Source organism: Cottoperca gobio, chromosome 1, assembly GCF_900634415.1.
Source record: "Cottoperca gobio chromosome 1, fCotGob3.1, whole genome shotgun sequence".
NCBI lineage: Eukaryota > Metazoa > Chordata > Actinopteri > Perciformes > Bovichtidae > Cottoperca > Cottoperca gobio.
This window is the reverse complement of record NC_041355.1, coordinates 24,645,062-24,659,104: the sequence shown is the minus strand read 5'-3', so window position 1 is coordinate 24,659,104 and position 14,043 is coordinate 24,645,062. Positions and strand designations below refer to the sequence as shown.

Sequence of the window (14,043 nt, the reverse complement as noted above, 5' to 3'; positions counted from 1 at the left end):
GAATTGAAAATATTTAAGAAGGCGCAGCTGAACCATAAAGCTCCATTAGGTCTGACCTATAATGCAGTTTGTTTCTATTAAACTATTCTAAATAAGCAGCTGTTAATATTACCAATAACAAATAGAAGCTGTGTTTTTTTATTGTTTGTATCCATTACCTACAGTTTGACAATAAGTTGCTTGATAGTTTGAAGCTAACAGAGATATAATCCTTTTGTCTGTGTAATGTAATGTGATCTTTAAATACTATTTTCAGCAACATGTAATACCATGTTTATGGTCACAAGAAGGTTTCACCTGCTCACCCTTTTGTGATAGCGCTACAGTGTACTCATTCAACTACAGAAGCATGAAAGCGGCGTAGTGAAGGGCAGATATTGTGTGTTTACCAGTTGATAGAAGGAAAGTTTTGGTCCGTCGTGGGCGGCCATGAACCACCAGGCAGCAGCTCCCACAGTAGCAGCTCCCACATAACCTGCACAGAAGGGTGGTGAGTAACAGGACATCGTGTCCAATAGGTAGATTCTGTGATGATGAATAAACACATTTTTGTTTATGTGGTAGAATTAATGTTCATATTTTGATGATGCCATTCTGTCCCAGGCTCATGACTCACATCCAATGATGAGGTAGCGACAGAACAACCAGCTGGAGATGAGAGGCTCTTTGGGGGTTCGGGGGGGGCGGGACATGATGTCCAGGTCTGGAGGGTTGAAGCCCAGAGCCGTTGCTGGGAAACCGTCAGTGACAAGGTTGACCCATAGCAGCTGGACTGGGATCAGCGCTTCAGGCATGCCCAGTGCGGCCGTCAGGAAAATACTGAGGAGGAAGGAAGGACAGATTAGAGAAGGAAACAGGGAGAGGCCTCTCTGTCAAAAGGTTCAATGTGTAGTTCTGAGCCACCTGCTCCAAAGAAATAGGCCAGTATTTCCCCTCTAGACAGGGTCCATACAATCTAAATTCATCAATCATCAAAAACATCAGCCTTCCACCGACAGTGAGGGTGCGAGTCGTTTTCTAGTTTCTGCCACTTTGGATGTAATCATAATCTATCAAAGCGTGCAGGGATCATGGATGTGATGTTGACAAGCCCCGAGTCTGCCCGAGTCAGGCAGTTGTTCCTCTTCTCCCTCTGTACAGAGGCAGACCGGAGCTACACTGACTCACGTCATCCTAGACATGACGGGCCGGCGCTAGTCAGTTAGCACGCTAACTTCAGTAGATATCTCTGCAACACAACAGAGAGACGTGTTTAACGTCAACACTGTTACCTCTTCATGCTCTGGTGATAATGTTAGTTCATTGTTTTAAGTTTAAATTCTGGCACATTGAACACATTGAACCTTTAAAGTTGGTACACCTTCCACTTCTTTCAGCTCTTTTACTAACCACACCACCTCTCCGATGTTGGATGATATCAGGTATCTGATGAACTGTTTCATGTTATTGTAAATGGCTCTGCCCTCCTCCACTGCAGCCACGATGGTGGAGAAGTTGTCATCAGCCAGAATCATCTCAGAGGCTGACTTAGCCACCGCTGTGCCGCTGCCCATAGCAATGCCGATCTCCGCCTTCTTCAATGCAGGCGCGTCGTTCACGCCGTCACCTGTCTGAAGCCATGAGAGATGGGAGGGATGGAGGAGGTTTATTCAGTGATATCGCAGGAGAAGGAGCGCTGTTATATACACAAACCTTTGATACCACTTCAAGTACAAAACTGTACTCTCACCATGGCAGTGATGTCATTGAGGCTCTGCAGGTACTCCACTATACGACTCTTGTGTGTGGGTTCCACCCGGGCGAAGCACCTTACTGTCCTGCAGGCCTGGCGCTGCAGGTGAGGGGGCAGCTCATCAAACTCCCTCCCCGTAAGGCCCCCATTGATCCCCAAGCCCTCCTGCTCCTCTTCCTGCTCCGTGATGATGCCCACCCTCCTACAGATAGAAAGTGCTGTCCCTTTGTTGTCACCTGGAGAGAGAAATTAATAATCAGGTTAACACTTAACAGCCTGTTATCCAAACTCGGGGATGGCATTCCGTAAAAACGGGGGAGGTGTCTGTGTTTTCATTTGAATCCTTGGTCAGATTTAGATAAATCTGAATTTTGAAATCATCTGGGTTGACAATCTTCCTAGTCCTATATTAGTATAATATGTTGAAGGCCCCCCAAACAGAATGAGTTTTATAAGTTACTTTTGGTGGATAGAGTTTATCCACCTCCTTTTAAGCACAGCTCATCAAGCCAGTAGTCATGTTCATGCTAACCTCATTCAAGCAAGTTCTCATCATTGCTGACCTCATCACAATATCACAACCACTGTGCAAAGGTGGATTAACGGCATAACTTTCTTCTATGATGAGCCGTTGCATTCCATTCATATTTCGGCTAATTGATCATTTATGTATTATCTAATAAATGCTTTCATATTCATCATAATCTGCTATTTGCTACAATTATTGTCATCGATGAATGTTTGTAATTGCGAATTGCCGCTTGACAGCACACACCAGAGACAGAAAGACAGAGTGTGTGTGTCTGGGAGACAGAGAGAACAGAGAGAGAGCGAACACGATGTTACAATTACGAACGCACTTATTGTTACAGGAACACACACGATTGATAAGATGACAGACATCCTTTCAGTTGTAATAGTGATATAGCTCCTAGAGGGGGATTGGTGCCGTATGATTTGATCTGTTTGGAAGATTCAGCACACCATTCCAATGACATCATTCTAGTTATATTAATTAATCAGATCTTTGCCGACAATATTTAATATGTAGATTTTATAATTCCGCTAATTGCTCATATTTATGTGCTAAATGCTCCATATCCATCACATTCTGTTGATTATTCACATTAACGTATTCTAATTACTTAATATCCATCATATTCTGCTCATACTTCACATTCATGTATACTGCTAATTACATCATATTCATTGTATTTTACTAATTTACTACATATTCATCGTAATCTGCTAATTACTTCTAAATATTTGTGTATTCTGCAATTGGGCCCCACAACATGATGTTGCCACCACCATGCTTCACAGTAGGTATGGTGTGTTTTGGGTGGTGTGCTGTGTTCGGTTTTCGCCAAACATAGCGTTTGGAATTCAGTCCAAAAAGTTCAATCTTAGTCTCATCTGACCATCAAACCTTTTACCACATGGCAACAGAGTCTTCCAGGTGTGTTTTTGCACAAACGAGACTAAGGGTGGCACCTTTTCAGAAAAGGCTTCTTTCTTGCCATCAAATTATTTTTGTAGCCTTCACCTAACTTGTGCCTTCCTACAACTTTATCCTGGAGGCCTTTTGAAAGCACTTTTCCAACCATGGTGAATTCTTTGCAGAACCATGCACTACTAATAGTGGAATCCTCAAGAAACAGCTGGTTTGATTCTGAAGTAATCAAAATCACTTCAATGGATGTCCGGTAGGGGGGAATTAGCCTGGTGTTTGATCTGAAAGTTGATAAGTGGTAAGAAAGTTTATAATGGTATACTCTAAGGCAGTGGTGGGGAACCTCCGGCCTCCGGGCAAAAAAACCCCAAAAAAATCTAGTCACAATAGAATAAAAAGGCCGACTGAGAGCTTTTCCTGGCCACGGTCAGGGTCCTTGAACACAACACGAGTGGAACGTGTCTTAGCGTGGTCACGTCATGTAAAATTTGAATATTAAACGAGACTGTCATTGACATCAGTGAACGCAGCATTGGAAGTGTAACAAAGAGAAAGGTGGATGCGGAATGTCGCACTTTCCAGGAGAAATGGACTTATTATATAAATTATTTATTTGTGGAAGTAAAAGGCCAGTGTGTCTAGTTTGTGCGGATGTGTTTGCGGTGATGAAAAATAATCTTGAGCATCATTACAGCACGAAACATGTCAAACTGCACGAGCTGAAAGGACGAGTGCGTTTGGATAAACGCTCTTTGGCGGAGTTTGGCCCAACAAGCAGCTCTCTGCAGAGCGGAACATACAAACATGGAGATAGAGAGGTAGACCACCACACCAAGAACAGACTGTTCCACCACTAGCTGTGCAATTATCACTGCCATTTACAATACTCACTTTATCTTCTATCAACCACTTGGTACTTATATTATATTTTATTATATTTAATTATTGTGTACTGCCTTTTTACTTCATATGTTATTTTGCTGTGACAAGATACATTTCCCCGTTGTGGGACGAATAAAGGATTTCTGATTTCTGATAAAACAGAAAGATACAAGGATAGAAAAGTTGCTTTTTTTGCATTTAGCATAAAATAAGGTGAAATGAAGCAGAGGTTATGAGTTCAATAATTAGTACGGCCCTCGAAGGATGTTGTAAAAAATAAAATGGCCCTTGATAGGGCCTTGATAAGGGGCTGATCACTTATCCAAACCAGGAATTTCACTAATTCATTTTTAATAAGTGTCCAGAATTGTTTTTACATTATGTTTCGCTTTGATGATGAGGGTTATAATGTGTACATGCAGCTCAAAAAAGTTGATTTTAGTTTCCAGGGTGTAATGTGATGATGATGACTTTCTATAGGCACTGTATTAATTGTATTCTACAAATTACTACATATTCATTGCTTTGCAATTGCTCACACTCGTCATACAATGGAAAAACTGCAGATCTATCCAAGTGTAGTAATCTTATATTTTAATCTTATATTTAGATGTCTAGTTTTTAGTATAAATGGATTATCTGGGGCTTTCTAAGGAGATCCTTTGGTGAAAGTCATTGGCTTTGATTTGATACGCAACTTTGTTTGTTTTTTCGGTTCTATTTAAATAGGTACAAGGAAGCGGTTCTTAAAGTGCCGTCATATTCCTTGTCATCCGCTAAATGCCACATATTCATCAGATTCTGCCAACTGCACATATGCGTTGCATTCTGATAAGATGCTTCATATCCATAGTTTATGGTAAGTGGTGTCAGATCTCTGCTGACCTCTTTTGGCCAAATCTATTCATTGCACAATTTTATGTCATTAGCAATGCTGACTAAGCTCAAACTTGTCCCTGCTGTTCATTAGCCATTGCTGGCTAAAGCGAATACATTGCAGGCAGGGCATTGCTGTCCTCACATTAGACTGAAGCACTCTTTTTTCCTCCCTTTAATCCTAAAATTAAATATGGAGCTTAATCCTAGATCAAATGTATGTTAAAGGATCTTGAATGTCTTTGGTGTAATGTTATGTTAAATGTATATAAATAAGTAATAAATAGCTATATTGTGTACCACTGCTCATGGGCTGCTATAATGTGTTGTTGTGTACACCTATGTGCAGTGTTCCCCCTACCATTGTTTCAGGGGGCGCGCTGAATTTCACGGTGTTTTTTGTCTAGAGTTTTTTATATATATTTTTTAATAAAAAGGTGCTCTTTTATTAAATAAAAAATATTTTTATCTAATTTATGTGCACGTTTCAGTCTACTTTGCACATTCACATTCTCTCCTCCACTCTGTTTTTGCGAAGGGCGGGGCTTCACACACTCTCTCACACACACACACACACACACACACACACACACACACACACACAGCGGAGGAAAGGAGAAGAGGGAACATTACTGCTGAGTATCCTGTCAGTCAGCATATCCATGACAGATACACTGACTCTTATGTGAAAATAGATGCAGTAGCACTAACATTAATTGTGGCTGTTAAGAGTTGAATGTTTTGACAAATGCCAATTCTGCTGGCTGAAAGGACATAGTTACAGAATGAAGCTACAAAGTACAAAATAAAACGCAATGCAGGTGACTCTTTAGCTGCATATCACATCAGTTGAATTATTACAAAATAATTGCAATTTAAAATCGACAACATGATGCAATCTGTACCTGTGTGGTTTAGCATGTATATTAAATGTGTTTTTGCACACCTATAGTGTACATTTAGATGTGTGCGAGGTTATGCGTGTTACCTGTGATCATGATGACCCTGATGCCAGCCTGTCGACACATTCGGACCGCAGAAAGCACCTCTTTCCTCGGTGGGTCCAACATGCCCACACAGCCAACAAAGGTCAGGTCCGACTAGGGAGAGGGAAGAGAGGGAGGGTTTGGTTTAGTTAGAGCCACTGGTGAAGACCAACAAGAGGTAAGTTTACAATTCCCATTCGGCAGAAAATTTAAGTATTCTATATCTTAATTTCATACTTTTGAAAATGATATGGATACAGTGTTTTGTTTTTAGAACATTTCATCACCTCATAGTGAGCAAAGGTAGCTGAATTCTCCAGGTTGAGGCTGTGGATGTCAGGGGGCGTGTCCCTGGTTGCCATGGCGAGGCAACGCAGTGTGTCTCGACCCGATGCCCATTCCCGCACAGTGGACAGGATCTCCTCTCGTAATGCCGGGGTCAAAGGCACACGACAGGAAGCGCCGACCCGGATATAATTACAGCGCTCCAACACGCTCTCTGGAGCTCCCTGAGGAGAGACGGGGAAAAGATTAGATACCGGACGGAAGAAGAAGACGTGACAGATGTATCAAAGGGAGTGGTGTGGAACACACCTTGATAAACATCTTGGCTCCAGAGGCAGACCTGTTGAGTTTATTGGATGAACAGAAGACAGACATGGACTTCCTGTCTCTGGAGAACTCCAGCGTCAGCTCCTTCTTCATCAGCTGCTTGATCACCTGAAAACAACCAGTAAAAACTACAGTATGTACAGTTCATCTTTGGTACAGTTCAGTTTTATTGGAAGAACAAACAGAAATGAGCTCATCTAAGGCTGTAGGTCTGCATTTAAATCACCCATACCCACGAGCAACAATTTTTGAGGCCTTGATGTCTATTGTAGACTATTTATATATTATATTTACTAGTGTGGAGGGTTCTAAATAAATTTACTGGGGTTGCCTTTTTCTATTTGTTATGTGAGGTTCATCCACAATGGAAACCTGCCAAATATACGCATTTTTGGACTGCTGGTACCTCTTGGGACCTTTAAGATGAGATAATCCAATATTAGTCCCACAACAGAGACATGTGATGTGTTACATCAGCAAAGGGATTGTGTAATAACACTAGGAAGTGAAGAAAAGCAAGATATAAAGCAAGAACAAATATATAACTTACAAGTAAACAGTTCACAATATAGTAGACAGACTGAAGGATTTATTTATAGGACTACTATAGACCTACTTATGCATGATAGGACAGAGGTAAATTAGAGTTGTTACTTAACATGTGTATACATTGATGAAGTGTTTTCCTATTCTTATTTTGTAATGTAAACATTTGCAATTGTTATAAGACAGAAATTGATATTAATCATGCTCTTCTATTGCACGTAGGTATGGGTGAGTGGATGCACACACAGCCCCTCCCTATTTCACATGGCTTCTTCTTAACCATTGCCTGATAAAGGTCTAGAACCGAAACACGACCAAAACTTTTTTTTGGAAAGTTAGACAGTGTGCTGTTGTGACTTTGAAACACAGACAGACCTACAGAATGTGCAACTAGAGTTCATGGATCAACACACAGAACAATAGCTTCATAGTCTCTGAGGAAACGACACATAAGAGAGAAGAGAAGCATGGGAGAGGTTGCAGCATAATGGGAGAAGTCAGGAAGGTCACTTTCTTTAACTTCACACACACACACACACTTACGGAGCAGCACGCTGTAGCTCTCTCAGCAGGGCTAAGTCCTCTCAGCTCGGTGTCGAACACGTTCATTTTCTCCACCAGACAGCAGAGGGCAGTCTCTGTTGCCTCCCCAACCTTCTCAAACACACCCTTGGCCTGACACACAGAGACACACAGAGACACACAGAGACACACAGAGACACACAGAGACACACACACACACACACACACACACACACACACACACACACACACACACACACACACACACAAGGAACAGAGCATGTTAAAGCATGCTGTTGACAGCCTTAGGGGTAACACATATCCAGTTTTAATGTTCCAGCACATATACGGTAATCTATGATGGTCTGAGTCATCGCTCACCTCATTGTAGTCCAGTGATGAGTCATTGCACAGTGCACAGATGGAGGCTATCTCCACCAGGCCTTCATACTGACTGGACTTTACAACTGAGCCATCCTTATAACTGGAAAGACAGAAGGCCATGACAGAGGAAAGAGGGAAAAGTGGAGAGAATGAATACACATTGTAAGAAAAAGGAAGGAGAGATCAATTGTGGGCTCTAATAATCCATATCCATCAAAATTCATAAACTGCCAGGGGTTAAGCGCTAATTATTAAAGGTTAAATACACTCACACTTCCCCTTCAGGGGCGTAAGTAGATCCAGTCACTGTGAACTCGCTCAGGCTGCAGCGTTCCCCTGACACACTGTCTACTACAAACATCTAAACACACACACACATGCGCACACACGTAGACACACATGCAGTAGTTGATTAGTTCAATAATATTAGAAGATCACATTTGAGGTTAGGTTCACATTCAACAGGCCATTCCTCCTCATGAGCCTCAGCTTTTTATATCAAAGCCAACACATCGAGGGTTCCTGGTGCTTGACACGGAAATTCTAAAATGTATCTGCACTGATGCTACTCTTCAACACTGATGCACTGGAAGAATCTTTTTATATTGGAAATTCTCAGATAAAAGCTGGTTTTCAAATAACAGCTTTGGCCAGCAAATAAAGAGTGAGTAGAAAACATTGAAGGGGATTAGTGACTTCGGATAAAGTCCATTTTTACATCAGTCACTTATTTTGTTTCACTATTTCCAATTGCTGATTTTTCATTTGGTGTTAAGATACTGTCGATGAAACAACACAACACTCTTTATCATCTGTAAAATGAGCTGCTGGTGTAGGCTTTCGAGTATGCAAAACTCCTTAATGTTTTTTTTTACTCGGCCTATTAGCTACCAGCCTTTGTTTGACTGCTGGCACTCTACCATTACTTGAATACTGGCTTATATATGATCATTTACGCTATATCTATTTCTTAGAACGAATGTAAGTAAGCTTAACCCTTCGTTTATCTAATGTTAGTATGACAAGCCATTAGTTATTGATTTGGAATAGTAAACTACTTTCTATAGATTCATAAAGTCACTGAAACTATGTTGCCTGTTTTTGTATGCAACCTCAAGTATTACTTATTAATACCATATCAATCATAGGAGAGCAGAATGAGGCCGATACAAGGCGGTGTATCAGTGTGATGCTACATTGCTCCCATGTCTTACCCTGCAGACGGACATCTGGTTGGTGGTCAGTGTTCCTGTCTTGTCAGAGCAGATAACAGAGGTGCAACCCAGCGTCTCCACTGATGGCAGGCTGCGGACGATGGCGTTCTTCCTGGCCATCCTCCTGGTGCCCAGTGCCAGGCAGGTAGTGATGACTGCTGGGAGTCCTGGGAGAAAAAACAAAAGGCAGACAATGGCGATGAGAAATCTTTTTTTAAGTGAGGGAAGGAACAGCTTCATTGTTTTTTCCTGTCAGGCATTGAGATCCTACACTCGAGGTGTTGAGTTTTATGTGCCTTGCTCGAGAGAGTGAGTAAACTAGATTAGAGTGAGTAAAAAAGTGATTTTGTTTCCCTGTATATAATATATACATACATCTGTAAGAAATGATGTTTCTGCATCCATAAATAGATAAAATGTTTGACCTTCTGGTATGGCAGCTACAGCCAGTGCGACAGCGATCTTAAAATAGTAAACAGCTCCTCTCAGCCAGCTGCCTCCGTGGACCGGGTCATTGAAGTGTCCCACATTGATGGCCCACACTGCCACACAGATCACACTGATGACCTGCAGGTAACAAAAGAAAGGAGTGAGGTTCAAACAGGATATATTCATTCTATAGATTACAATGTGTGACTAACTAAAATACACACAAACACAGGATCTTGCCTTAGACAGCTGTTCTCCAAACTGGTCTAGTTTCTGTTGTAGGGGGGTTCTTTCAGGGTCAGTGGAGGCCATCTCATCTCGGATTTTCCCAATCTCTGTCTGCACCCCTGTTGCCACGGCAACCCCGATGGCACGGCCCGCTGCAATGTTGGTTCCCTGGACAAAGGTCATGAACTTTACCGTCATTGGGTGTGGACACGATGTGTGTAGTTATTCAGCAGTGAGCAGTTTAAGAGATGGTAAATATAATCTGTACGTTTGATATGCTCTCATGTAGCGAATATTAGTGACTGCAACTTATTACAGAATATTCTGAATTCTGGAATAGTACAGGAACTGGATGAAGAACACCAAGCTACAAACTGATCAGTTAATGAGCCACACCCCCTCATTTTCAGACTATCTACACTCCGGAGGGGAGATTAGAGACAAAATCACACACACACACACACACACACACACACACACACACACACACACACACACACACACACACACAACCAAACCTGGGAACAAAAGACCAAAACTGATTTTTAATGCAAAAATAAAATCTGCTTTAATTGATACGTTACGCTGAGATAACATGTTTTAATAATAGGACGCTTTGCTTTATTATGTTGAGTTTGATACTGGAAATTAGGGTTGGTGGAGGTGTCACCCCTCCTCCACACACACACACACACACACACACACACACACACACACACACACACACACACACACACACACACTTAAAGGGTGACTATTCAAAGAGGACAGAGTTTATTGTGGGTGTCTGCACACTGTAAGGCTCTGAGGCTCTTTATGGCATGGCAACGTTTCAACCTGCAAGACCTTCTTCAGGCAAGTGAGAGAAAATAAACAAGTATTTCTTGTAGAGGCAGAAATCATGTAAATCATGCTAAAAGAATGTAAACGGAGAGTTACAGGCTACATTGTAAATATGGATAAGATGCACCGTGTATATGATGAGAGGCCATAATACCTATTGAGATAGATTATATATACCTTATATATATATATATATATTATATATAGAGTTGCCACCGACCATTGACATTTTATTTTTACCGATAAGCCATAAAATGACGGCATTTTTGGCTAACAGCAGTCATACCCCTTAGGACATTAATCAACGTGTTGTCAGATATTGAAATGATAGTTGTTTTCATTAATATACCATATCTAGCGCTGTCATTTACTCAAGCAATGTAACGGCAAGTCGGTGGCAACTACCCCGAACAGTAGCCACTAGATCTGCCTCTGCTCGCTGCCTCTTTGAGCTTTCCCTTTCTCCTATTTTCAGTGGCGGATCAATCCACATGTGGTGCTCTAGTGAGTATTTGTGTCAGCAGGATGGTGTGTGTGGGATTGAGTCCAAATAAAGTACAGTGCGTGTGTGTTCATGGTAATGAAGGAACATGTCACTGAGTGCAACAGTGTGGCTCATTGATATCGGCAAAAATAAAGAATATAGTACAAGTTAAATATTCAATTCATCTTTTTCCTGGTTTCATGTTGATTGAATTAGGAAAAGACTCACAGAGAAGAGCATGTTCTTCTTGTCCTGGTTGACGGCTCGGGGATCTGGTACAGGGTCTGTGTGTTTGAGCACTGACACAGACTCCCCCGTCAGGATGGACTGGTCCACCCTCAGAGTGGTGGAAAGGATTGACGTCAGCCTGATGTCTGCTGGGACCTTATCACCAACTGCAGGATGAAACACAATTCTTTATTTCATTTTTTACCTTTAGATTAGATTAGGACAAATGTGGGGTTTGTATTCAATACTGTATATAAACTGTGTGACTTAAAAGAATAAGCCACAATGAAAACTCCAAACGGTAGCAAGACAAACTCTACAGTGTAGTTTGTCTTGCTACCGTTTGGATTTTGGATACTAAGTTGTTTAAAATGATTAAATGAAGTATATCTGTAGACTCTACAGATATACTTCATTTAATAATTCCAAAAAAGTTAAACGTAGATAATATTGCATGAAACTACCTGGCTTCCCTTCCCCCGCTCCTATCTTCACACCATAAAAGGACCAGCAAAGTCGTTCATTTACTGATGTAGTTTTTTTTTGCTTTGGTTTGGTGGAGCATCTTACAATGTATTTATGTATCGCATACATGGACATGTGAGAGTGTGTCTTGTGTGTAAACAGTGAAACCTGGCCCATATGTAACACAATCATTTAAATAAAATGTTGCAATACACCCGCCAACCGTGAAGTCGATCAGATGAACTGTTGTGGAGAAACTTGAAGGACAGACATACAGACAGACTCCTTCCATTTTAGTTAGATGTCTGCTTTAAGCAAATAAGGACAGACGGCTACACGTGAAAGTTTAGCATTCTTTCTCCTAACAGAGCACAGCCTTTCATAAACTGTTTACATGCGAGTGAGTCAGAGAAACTCAGAGGGAGAAATGAAAGAGGCTGCACTGACATATTAAGCTTTTGCTTCCTTTCAACATTGACTCCAGTCCCCCCGACGGAACCCCGCACCCCCCCCTGAAATTCAAGGTGTTTTTTTATTTTGTATTAATATTCACAACTCACTTTTCACATTGAACAAGTGCTCTTTTATTAAATAAACTAACCGCTTATGTTATTTATCTCATTTATCGCACACACTCACACTCACACTCACACACACACACGAAGAGAGAACTACAAAAATCCGTGCCACGCAATTACTAACACAAACTACTGGCAGCTTCATTCCAAAAGTGTACGACTGTGGACAAAAAGTCATAATGGTTAGGTTTGGCCAAAAACGCTGGAAAGTGAAAATAACCGAGAGTCACATTAAACACAGCCCCTAGCTCTGATTAATGTCACTGAGTTCCCATGCTCTGGAAGTGCAATACTTTCACACACACACACACACACACACACACACTCCTAACCCTGCTTCCTCTCTCTGAGCAGCCTGAAATAGCAGTGGGTATCTGGAGGATTCTTACTGGGTCAAGATACAATTTTGTGTGTGTGTGTGTGTGTGTGTGTGTGTGTGTGTGTGTGTGTGTGTGTGTGTGTGTGTGTGTGTGTGTGTGTGTGTGTGTGTGTGTAACAGTAGCTCACATACAACCCAGCTGCACTGATTCTATCTGAGGATACAACTGACCTCAACATGTTTAATGAAATACTAAACATTCTTAAGATGAATTGTTAAATGTTCAAACAGCCAGTGGACCTACAGGACAAGATCTGTGACAGAACATGCTCAGAAGCACTTACAGATGTTGAGAGCAATGCAGTTGACCAGGTTAGATATTCCACCTCCTCTTATATAACTGATCCCATTGGTGACAATTCAATGACTTCACAACATTCACAACCTCCATAAATAGCCTGAGCAGTGAATACGAACACTGGCAGTCACAAGAACCTAAAACTCTCTATGAACCCTAACACTTGAGAAAAAGATGGCGGCACTCAAAAAGCACTCCAACTGGAATCAACGGATTGAAACGGATGAAAAGGTCTACACACAAGGCCACTAACTTAAATGTTATATATATATATCATTAACATACTATTGAAACGAGGATAAAAAAAATCCTTTTCTTCTATTATATATTTCAGCTTTCATGAATCCATTCTACAAAACCTTCTGAGTTGGTTCCAATCAAATATTTTCCATGAAGGCCTTGTGTACCTCTCACTGGGTTTCCATGACGATAACAGCCAGAGGAGAGTGCAGATATTAAGATGTTTGCCAGGAATGACTAAACAAAGACGCCACAGTGCGTAAACAACATGCAGTATAAATACATTGTGCCTGAATAAAAGTCTTTCCAAGCTACACTACAGACACACTGTTACACATCATAGCAAGTGTCTTTTTCAGCATTATCAAGATCATTTATAGACGTTTAAAGATCTTTTTAATAGCACATAGAATGCAATTTAATATGTTTTTACGATCATACCATCACCAGCATGAAAGAATGATATCATTGTTATATCACTACTTATTCACTACTTATTCAGTACTTCACAGCAGTCTCTAACATTAACTTGTCATAATATATTTGATTAAATGAATGCAACCTGGACCCGGAGAAGCACTATACAATGGATAGAAGGATAAACCAATGAAAAGTTATTCAGTTATTTAAGTTCAATTAAGTCTTTGTTAAATTGACATTATGT

General features: G+C 41.0%; 1 protein-coding gene across 2 annotated transcripts in view; it reads right to left on the bottom strand.

Annotated features, from left to right (window-relative positions):
* LOC115018197 (sarcoplasmic/endoplasmic reticulum calcium ATPase 2) overlaps positions 1 to 14,043 on the bottom strand; it is a 28,763-nt gene that overhangs the window by 5,967 nt on the left and 8,753 nt on the right. For both annotated transcript variants that reach the window (XM_029447121.1, XM_029447201.1), the window contains exons 7-20: positions 11,420 to 11,586; positions 9,877 to 10,032; positions 9,633 to 9,774; positions 9,208 to 9,374; positions 8,266 to 8,354; positions 7,991 to 8,093; positions 7,631 to 7,762; positions 6,524 to 6,649; positions 6,217 to 6,438; positions 5,932 to 6,043; positions 1,730 to 1,968; positions 1,390 to 1,610; positions 617 to 819; positions 390 to 475 (exon numbers count right to left, since the gene is read on the bottom strand). In XM_029447121.1, coding sequence (XP_029302981.1) covers positions 390 to 475; positions 617 to 819; positions 1,390 to 1,610; positions 1,730 to 1,968; positions 5,932 to 6,043; positions 6,217 to 6,438; positions 6,524 to 6,649; positions 7,631 to 7,762; positions 7,991 to 8,093; positions 8,266 to 8,354; positions 9,208 to 9,374; positions 9,633 to 9,774; positions 9,877 to 10,032; positions 11,420 to 11,586 — 2,165 coding nt within the window. The remainder of the gene's footprint in view (positions 1 to 389; positions 476 to 616; positions 820 to 1,389; positions 1,611 to 1,729; positions 1,969 to 5,931; positions 6,044 to 6,216; positions 6,439 to 6,523; positions 6,650 to 7,630; positions 7,763 to 7,990; positions 8,094 to 8,265; positions 8,355 to 9,207; positions 9,375 to 9,632; positions 9,775 to 9,876; positions 10,033 to 11,419; positions 11,587 to 14,043) is intronic.